The sequence below is a fragment of the Phyllostomus hastatus genome, unplaced genomic scaffold (genome assembly GCF_019186645.2).
Source record: "Phyllostomus hastatus isolate PE091 unplaced genomic scaffold, TTU_PhHast_1.1 phas_contig_80, whole genome shotgun sequence".
NCBI lineage: Eukaryota > Metazoa > Chordata > Mammalia > Chiroptera > Phyllostomidae > Phyllostomus > Phyllostomus hastatus.
In genome coordinates this window covers 55,512,632-55,522,500 of record NW_025333960.1, presented here as the reverse complement: position 1 = coordinate 55,522,500, position 9,869 = coordinate 55,512,632, and the positions used below count along the sequence as shown (strand labels likewise).

The 9,869-nt window shown below is 61.4% G+C and overlaps 1 protein-coding gene across 1 annotated transcript; it reads left to right on the top strand.

Annotated features, from left to right (window-relative positions):
- Window positions 1–681: 681 nt before the first annotated feature.
- Window positions 682–8,974, top strand: ZADH2 (zinc binding alcohol dehydrogenase domain containing 2). Its single transcript, XM_045849827.1, is given in 4 exon segments — window positions 682–1,254; window positions 1,257–1,425; window positions 7,626–8,442; window positions 8,444–8,974. Coding segments are annotated over 4 exon segments (1,131 nt in total). The 5' UTR covers window positions 682–1,217; the 3' UTR covers window positions 8,552–8,974.
- Window positions 8,975–9,869: the final 895 nt, after the last annotated feature.

Sequence of the window (9,869 nt, the reverse complement as noted above, 5' to 3'; positions counted from 1 at the left end):
CAAAAGGGTTTTTTTTTAAGTAAAATGTATACCTTTAATGAAAAATTCAAGATGGACTTAGCTCATCACACAAAAATGTAGACAATATTTAATGTGGTCCCTCTATGAAAAGTGAATTGATTATTTGGTCAATACAGACAATTAGGGCGAAAATTGACACGCCGCAGCTGCAGCTCTCTCTGGCGGGGTTATAAAACGAGGTCTTCCTGCATCATTGCAACATCTCCAATTCAATTAAGTCCCTCGGCATCCCCACCAAGAAGTTTAAGATGTTTATGTGCTCTGGGAATTCGGCCCTCTGGTTTCTAATATGTGTGTTCTCTCCCAAAGGGAAACCTGTAACTGTCTTGCAGAAGCCGCTTAAAACATTCATGGAAAAACACGAAATCTAGGCCAAAATAAAGAAAACTGTTTAGTTCGTGCAACTTGAATGGGACTAACAGGGGTTCCGGCGCAGCAAGGCGTTCCGGGGACGGGGGGCCAGGAGCCTGGGGCGCAGGGTGTGCTGAGCACCCCCACCCCCGCCGCCGCGGCCCCCAGTTCGGCGTCCGTGCACGCTCACCCGCGGCGGGGGCTCCCTGCGCGGCCCGGGGCCCCGGCCGTGCCCCGCCGCCCCGGCCGTGCTCGGGGTTGATTCGTACCACCTTGCAAGGAAGTGAACGCTTCGCACGGGAAGGGGAGGCGCCTGTGCCGGCCGCCGGCCGCCGCGCCTCCGAGAATGCCCGGGGCTGCCGCCGGCTCGGGACCGCGGCAATCGCGGGACGCACGGGTCCCTTCGGCGCCCCCCTCACCCTTTAGAGGAGTCAAATCCGGCTTTTAGAGCGTGGGGAGGGTGGGGATATCCGGTGCCTCCCCGGCGCCCGGAGGAAGGGGGAGGGCGGAGAGGCTCCTTGGCCAGTCTGCGCCGAGCAGATTCAAACCAAAACAAAAAGATTAAAGGAGCAGCTACCGGGGTGGCGGCAGTCCGCGGCCAGGACCCCGGGGGTGGCGCGTCCGGGAACCGCGGGGGCTGCGTGGACTCCCGGAGCTGCGCGCGGGAGGGGGGAGCGGGCGCCAGGCGTGGAGGGGAAAGGGGGGCGCCGAGGGGAGGGCGCAGGCCGGAGGAGGGGCGGGCCCTCCGGCTCCGCCCGCCCGCCAGCGCGGAGCGGAGCCTAGCTGCCCCGGCCGGTCGCGACCTTTGCCTGCGGCGGCGCAGAAAGCGGGCGGAGGCGCGGGTCATGCTGCGGTTGGCGTCCGCCGGGGCCCGAACCATCGTGGCCAGTCGTACGCCCGCCACTTCCTGGACTTCCCGGGCTCCGCCATCGCCCGCGCCATGCAGAAGCTGGTGGTGACTCGGCTGAGCCCGGACTTCCGCGAGGCAGTCACCCTGCTCCGGGACTGCCCGGTGCCACTCCCGGGGGACGGAGACCTCCTCGTCCGAAACCGGTGAGCCCGGCGCGCGCGCTCGCCCCGGCCTCGCCTCTCCCGGGCCGTCCCGGCCGCCTGCGTCCCCGCGCCCCGCGCTCTCGGGCGCAAAGCCTGACTTTGCGAGATCTCGGGAAGTTGAACCCGCCGCCATCTGGTGAAGGCGAATGTAATGAGGCTGTTGCTGGTGTGAATATCCGATGCCACTGAACGTCCTCATAACTGGGGGTTATTTTAATTTGGGATTCCCCTCCCCTCCACCAGCCCTCCCTCCGCCCCCTCCCGCTCCCGAAATAAAACCGACGGGACCCAGGAGCGGAGGCTTCCCGCCGGCCCACCCACGCGCACCCAGGGCTCCCGCGTTTCCATAATCCTTAGGGTGGAGCAGGAGCAGCCTGGACACCAACTGCGACGTTTCGGTAACGTGCCTCGGAGGGAGGAGGCCGCGGACCCGGCTGGCGTCTCCTGTCCGCTCCAGGTGGGCAGTCACCTCGCAGTGGCGGCGCCTGTCTCTGAGTGTGTCGGTGTGCCCCTGTCGTCCGTGTGGTCAGTGCTGTGCGACTGTCGTGTGTGCCCCGGAGTGTACCGACCGGCGTGCGGCGCGCGTCCCCGGCGGCTGGGCCAGGGCGGGGGGGGCATGGCTTCATCGGCCCGCACGGTCTGCAGACCTTCGGGGACCCTGGGGTCGCGGCCCGACCTCTGCCTTTTCCGCCCGTCCACTCCCCACCCTAACGTGTTTCCGCCTCGCTGATCTCTAGCAACTGGTGGAGCAACAGGAAGGAACGGGACCTCACGGTGGGAGCCAGGCCCGCGGGTCTCTCCCGGCGGGTCCGCTCGCTGGCTGCCGGACTTGGAGGCGGGGTGTGCCCGGTTCCTCCATCTCTTTCGCAAGAGCAGGACTCCCCCGCCTGCCGGGTCCAGTCCCCAATCCGACGGGTTCCAGGGTTGCACGCTCCACGTTGCATAACACTCCGAAGGGAGGAGAAAGTCCTGATGGTAACTACGTTGTAAATTGTGCGCCAGGACGTCCTCTCAGTCCCCGGCGAGGACGGAGGGACGGGGTGTGCTCCGCGCGAGCAGCTGGATGCAACGTTGAGTCGGGCCATTTTGGAGAGTCACGTCAGCCTCCCAAATAAGACTGCAAAACTGCGGAATTCTGACCACGATATAAAACTTTTGGAAGGTGGTTGGAAACGTAAACATTTAGTGAGCCGGAGGAGGGGGTGGGGGTGAGGGTGAGTCGAAGCTGGGAGGAGGCGCTTTTTTAAAGGGCGGGAGGCGCGCGTCCGTTTAGAAGTCTGCCGGAGTGGAAGCGGGGCTCTGCTTTGTGGGGTGAGATGCTGCGGCCACCCAGGACACGGGTCCTGCCCAGTTAGACAGGGGGCTTGTGTGAGTCACGCGGAACAGCAGAGACGGACACACGAGTGATTTGCTGGAAGCGGAGATGAGCCCCCAGGCTAAAAAGCCTCCAAACAGACTTTAACAGGCAAAAAGTTTCATAGTCTTGGGTTTCCTTTTTGTGGCGCACACAAGGGCTTGAGTAAGATCCCTTTTAGAAACGGGGTCCGGGGTGGGGAGGAGGCCACTGAGCCTCCCTGGCAGGGAAGGTGCGGGGTCAGCGCAGGACCCGCTGTGGCGAGGTGGGACCGCAGCCCGAGCCCTTGGCGGAGGCAGCCGCTGCCCGCAGCGCAGGCTCTCCCGGCCTCTCCCGGCCCCGTGTGCATGCACTTGTGGGGCGTTCCTCCTCCTGAGACTCCTCTCCACTCGCGCTCACGGTCACCCCTCGCTGTCCCCATCCCTGCTGGGTGCCAGGGCGCCGCCAGGCACTGCCTCACGGGCAGGAGTCCCTGGATTCTCGGGCCAGAGCTCTGGACCACCGGCTCTCCCTCGCGGAGTTCGCCGTCGCGGTGGGAGTTCCTCAGTTTGGGCTGCTTTAAGAGCGGTGCCTTTCCCCTCCATCTATGCCCAGAATCCCTTTCATATAAGTCGTGAGTACACTGATATGCACACCTTGACCTCTCCCTTCTACCTTGAAGCCGGCGACAGAAGGAGAATGCAGGCAGCTCTCTGCCTGTTGGGGGTGGGGGGGAGACCTCAGCCTCCCTCTTCCCTGCTCTGCTGGTGACTCTGCTCCGACCCCCCACTGCGGAGAGACCCTTTCTTCTCACAGCCGAGGTCAGTGGAGGTGGCATCCCCCCCCCCAACAGAGAGGCTTCATAATTCACTGCAGGTTCGTCCATCTTCCTTCTAGACCAAATGTCCCCAGAACAGCGTTAATTGCATGAAAATGTTAGGCAAGAGCTGCTCCTTTTTATCAGGGTGAAGCCTGCTCTGGAATGAATGGATTCGGCCCAAATGTACTTATTTGGAAAGGTGTGGAGGTCCGACTTTTCTTCCCCTTGCAACCCTGTGTAGGTCTCATACCCCCTCGGCAGAAAATAGAGAGTCTTTATTCATGGGGGTGGGGGGTGGGGGAAGTGCTTTTAAGCGCTGGGAGGATCAGGATAATCTAGGTTACCACTCAGGAAAGGCGAGAAGGGGCGCGGGAGGGTCCCCCTGGAACCCACTGTGGAGCCTCCTCCTCCAGTTCTCACCTTCCTGCTTCTCACCTCCGAGGACAGCCGCAGGGTCCCCTGGACGCCGCATCTCCTGGAAGAAAGAGTAACACGCCCTGCGGGGAAGTCCGTTGGAGTGCTATTTTTAGCTTTTTTTTTTTTTTGAGCCGTAGTGACACATTATTCCATTTCCAAATATTTCTAACGATTTCCTGCCCCTGTGTGAGACAATGGAGCCCCGAGTTTGCGGGAGGAAGCCGAGAAGGGGGTGGGGACAGCGTTGGGGTGAAGGGTTTGTTGCCCACCGGAGGGGACCTGGGTTTCTGCGCACTCTCCAGGCCCGTGGTTTTTCTTTTTCTCTTCTTCCTCCCCTTCTTCTTTATTTGGTATTTTTTTTTAAATGAGAGTCTGGTTTGAACGACTTTGGACTCTGTCTCCCAGCACCGAAGGCGACCGGAGTCTTTGATTTCGGTTTTGGTGGGAGAGGGGGCGGCCTCCCCTCCCCTCCCCCCCGAAGCCCGCCCTGTTTCACCGTGAACGCGAAGGACTCGGCACTCTCTGATGCGAGCAAACAGGGCGACTCTGGAAGGCTCTCTGCTGGGGGAAAGCCCACCCGCCGTGCACTCTTTCTCCCAGGGTCCCCCCACCACCCTGTTGAGTGGGTCCTGTGCTGGGGTTGCTGGAGCCACCCCACCCCCCACTCATTAGAAGTGCAGATTTCAAATGAAAGGGGCGCATGGGGAGCCTCCCAGCCCGAATCCTTCCTGGTGGGTCTTATCTTCCCTTCCTTCTTGCTCGCCTCGGGCCCTTTCCCCTCGGCAGGGATGCTCTTGAACTTGTTCCTGGTGGAGTGGAACTAGCAGGCTCCCAACTTTCAGGCACCTCTTCCCCAAGCCCAGGTCAGCACAGAGGTGCATCCGGGTCTGGGGAAAGGCAGAGGCTGCACCGGAGGCCGGTGGAGAGTGTGAGGTGCTCGGAGCCCGGATTCGCCACCAGCTTGAGACGCCTTCGCCCACCACAGGCGACTTAGGAAAGGCAGAGCCCGGGGGTTGGGGGTTGGGGCACGAAAATGGGGGTGCCTCTGAGGCCAAGGTCACAGTCTGGCTGCAGGCGCTGGCGGGCCTCTATGCGGCTGCTGCTGCACCTGGGCGCCCTGGATGCTGCGGGCTCCCCCAGAACTTGACCGCCCCTGGCCGGAGCTCCAGGGTGGGCGTGCCGGCCAGATCCCTGCGTTGCCCAGTAAGGCCGAGGTCACAGTCACGGGTCTGCGCCGCAGCCCCTCACCCCAGCCCTGGGGACAGGGCCCCGGCTCACACCCGAGTCCCAGACGCTGATCGTGCCTCTTGGCGGTGGTGATGGGGACACCGTGTGGGACGGGGGGGTCGGGCTGTCCGTGGAGGCTGTCGAGTCCCAGGGAGACGGTCCGGGAAGCTCCGACCTCTGGCCTCTGGCCCCCAGAGGTGGTCCCTGGGGAGACCAAGACAGAAGGGGACAGCGGGCCTGCGGGTGTCCTGTCGCCGCTCTGGCGGACGCCCCCTGCTCCGCTGAGACGTTCGACTTTTTAGGCAAAGCCCCCTTGGCAAACTCGAGCTTCTGCCGGTTGGCTGCAGCCCCCGCTCCCAGCAGAGTGCCGCCGCACGCGCACACACACACACACACACACACACACACACACACACACACACGAGGCCCTCTCTGTCCCCTGTGGCTCGCACGCCCTCTCCCTCCGCTTTCTCCTGGCGCGGGGCGCCCTGCTGGGTCTCCCACCTCTTCCCCGGGAAGCGGCAACCCCACCACAGGCTGGGCGGGGGTGAGCTGGGACTGCCCTCTCCAGCACGGCGTTCCAGCTCCTGGGTCCTGGGTTTGGGGGTGGGGTGCCTCCGAGGGGCTGGCTGCCACCCAGGCATCCCTCCAAGTCCAAGGCGGGGTCTCCCTGCGGAAGAGAGGCAGCCTTGACTGTTGGGACTGCAGGCGCAAAGGCCAGGGGGATGAGGCTGGAGAGGCTTCGAGAGGGTTCCTTCGGGGGAGGGGTTCCCAGGGGCCCACTTGTGAAGCCGCCCCCCACCCTCCGAATTTCCCCCACAGGAAGCCTTCCCGGGGCCTGCGTTTCAGCCTAGGCTGGGTCTCCGAGAGGCGCTGGGCCCTGGCTGTCTTCTAGGGAGACCAGCCGCCTGCTCTGGAGAAGCTGGCCCTTTTCACAAAGAGCAGGCCTGGGGAGAACCCGGCGAGCTCAAGGAGAGGGGGCAGCCCCGACCGCCGCCCCACCCCCAAACAGAATGCAAGCGTCTTGGTATGAAACTGCCAAATGAGAAACCAGCGAAAACCATTTCCCCCACTTCTCATTACTGTGTATCATTTATGGCATGGGAGTCTGCGGCTGCTGGCTGCTTCCTTCAGGGCTGCTGCTGCTGCTGCTGCTGCCGCCGCTGCTGCGTGGGGTGCTAACTTCTGCAAGCAGCCCGCGTGCTGGGAAGAACGGTTTCCTGCGTTCCTGTTTCTGCACTGCGCAGAGAGCGTTCAGTGCCGTAGTCGGAATCCTCGGGGAGTATTTTTAAGGGCCGAGTATTACCTGCAGTCCAGGGGAAGCGGATCCTTGCACAGGGCGGTTTGGGTGTATTAAGTTAAATTAAAAGTGCATTATTTTGAAATGACCTACTTACCAGCTCTCCTCCTGCCACCAGATGCCACCTCCCCTTGCACTTCATTACAGGTGGAGATGACGTTTTTAGGGACATCCATTATATGTCTGAGCCACCTCCTGACATTCCTAGGAGACGACTTTTTCCCCCCTTCTGCACCAGGATATTTTCGTTATGAGGTACACCGAGATGGAAAAAAGCCGGTAAAAGTACGGGCCGCGCAATTAAACTGACTCTGGATGCCAACGTGGAAATAATCATCTGGCATTAATCATCTTAGGTCTCTGCTTCTTGTTGAGGAAAACTGGAGAGACGATGTGCTTTCCTTTTCATCTGAAAAGGACTGTAAAATGTTGAGTGTTCCCTAAAACCCCTCTCCCCTTATGAGACAATTTTTGTTCAGTTAATCAAAGTGCATATTTTCACGCGGGACCCCGTTACAGCAGAGAGAAGGTGGGCCGTGGCGGCCCCGGACGGTGTTCTGAAACAACCCCTGCAGGAGTGACCTTGCACACCACATCCATCCTGAACAATATTGTTGTCATAACTAGGATTATCCCACGTGTTACACTGTGCCCGAAATCAGTACGGGTCTCCTCCTTGGGAAATATTTTACCCCACTGTTGTTTTTAACATCTTTGTTAGGAGGCCAATTAGTTGCCAACCCAGCTCCATCCAGTGAAGTTTGTGGAGAAGGACGCTTTTGGACACTTTTTTCTTGTTTTGAGTTATTCCTCTTTTCTGAACGAAAGAGGAGGGACATAAATGACATGTGAAATCAACAATGCGATGTCCACAGTGATTGAAATTCCTCCTAGACTGGTGACAGCAAGACTCTGATTGCAAATCACGGTTGCACTAAGACTCGTTTCGTTTCTCCGACTGAACATCGGGGCGCACGGCCCTCGCGTTCCCTCGGGGTGCCCCGGCCCTGCGGGGGAGCCCAGCTCGAGGGGTTCTCCGAGGAGGGCTGGAAAGGCTTTGAGAGGGAAGCGTCTTACTCCCTCTCTCTGCTGTTTTCTTCCAGGTTCGTCGGTGTTAACGCCTCTGACATCAACTACTCGGCGGGGCGATATGACCCTTCAGTCAAGACCCCCTTCGACGCCGGTTTTGAAGGCGTGGGCGAGGTGGTCGCCCTGGGCCTGTCCGCCAGCGCCCGGTACACAGTGGGCCAGGCCGTGGCCTACATGGCCCCCGGCGCCTTCGCCGAGTACGTGGTGGTGCCGGCCCACGCGGCCACGCCCGTGCCCACCGCCGCGCCCGAGTACCTCACCCTGCCGGTCAGCGGCGCCACCGCGTACATCAGCCTCCGGGAGCTCGGGGGGCTGCAGGAGGGGAAGACCGTGCTGGTGACGGCCGCGGCGGGGGGCACCGGCCAGTTTGCCGTGCAGCTGGCAAAAAAAGCCAAGTGCCACGTGATCGGAACCTGCTCTTCCGACGCCAAGGCCACCTTCCTGAGATCCCTCGGCTGCGACCGGCCCATCAACTACCGCTCGGAGCCCGTGGGCGCCGTGCTGGCCCAGGAGTACCCTGGCGGCGTGGACGTGGTGTACGAGTCCGTGGGGGGCGCCATGTTCGACGTGGCCGTGAAGGCCCTGGCCGTCAAGGGGCGCCTGATAGTGATCGGGCTGATCTCCGGCTACCAAACGCCGACCGGCCTCGCGCCCGTGGAAGCGAAAGCGCTACCGGTCACGCTGCTGAGGAAGTCGGCCAGCGTCCGGGGCTTCTTTCTGAGCCACTACCTTTCCGAGTACGGAGCGTCCATGCAGCGCCTGGTGGACATGTGCGCCAGGGGAGACCTGGTGTGCCAGGTGGACCGGGGCGGCCCGTCCGCGGGGGGGCGGGTTCGTGGGCCTGGAGTCCGTGTTCCGGGCGGTCGACTACATGTACACGCGGAAGAACACCGGGAAGGTCGTGGTCGAGCTGCCGCCCTCTGTCGACAGCAAGCTGTAGACGCGGGCGGCGGCGTCTATGGGGGGGAGCAGGGCTCTGGGGCTTCGGGACCACTTCAGCCAGTTTATTCTTCCTCGGCACCAGAGATGGCGTTTCTTCGAACCGAAGCGTAGGTTTCTCTCCTCCCTCCCTCCCTCCCTCCCCCCGCCCCCTTGAAAAAATAACGCGCTCCTAAAACTTTCTTCTGCCGCTCAGGGTAGAACCTTCACGTTCAGCCCTTCGGTCAGAGACAGTCTCCTTCCAGATTTTATTGTTCCTGGAAACTAAATTAATTCCTGATGCGAGAGCTGATCAAACCAGTATGTACTTCGGCTTGATGAGATTTTAAAATCGGTCGTGAAAATCGTTCACAAATTCTTTGCTGTGGCGGGGTTTGGCCTTGGGCTAATAGGTAGTTAATAAAGGAGACGTAAGGCAAAGCTCCACCGTGTCCCTGCAGAGCCCACGCTCTCAGGAAACGGCCCCTTCGGTTCCTGGGCATTGCTAGCCAACTGCTGTCTGAACGGAGAGCTGGAGGAATTCTCCCCTACCTTGGGTTTGCACTGATTACCAGAAGAAGTGAGGACGCGGTCGCAGGCCTGTTTTAAGGTCCCGGACGTGCCGCAGCTTGTGCTGGGCGAGGCCCGTGTCGGAAGGAAACATCTCACTCTGCCCCCAAGAAGCAAATCAGTGCTGAAAGCTGACACAGACAGAAGCGGTTCTGGGGGAGCGGATGACAGGGAGTTGGGGGGCCAGAGCAACTTGATTCGGGCGTGCTCCATCCACAGTGAGGGTCCCCGTAACCAAGCCGGGGCAAGCCGCCCGGCCACACCACGGGGTGGGGAGCGGGGGCTCCTGACAGACGCCTGGGCGGGGACTGCCCGCACAGCCCCGGGCGGACCCGGGAGCAAAGGGGTCAACGATATCAACGCACTGGCCCCACATCGGAGTTGGCCGGGCGTGGGAGGTGGGCTTTTCATCGCTGACGGTGGGGACCGACTGGCCGCCCTGCTCCTCCCTCCCGTCTCCCCCTCCCCCGGTTCTGGTGGAGCGAGATGCTGCCTGCCCCGTGGGCCGGCGTCACAAAGGAGCGTGACGGGTCAAGTGGCCTCTCCTCTGAAGGGGGCCTGCAGCTGCTGACCCGCCGGCCTCCTGACCCTCAGCCCACCGGAGACCGCTGTAGCCTGCCCCGTGAACTTGGGAACCCCACAGTGCCTTTCTCAGAAGGCAGGGCCCGCCAGATTGCTCCTCAAACCCTGGGGTTTGCGTGTCTCACGTGCTAAATAAACAGGGAGACAATTAAAGGTGGTCCAGAACAGTGGGTGACCGCGGTTCATTT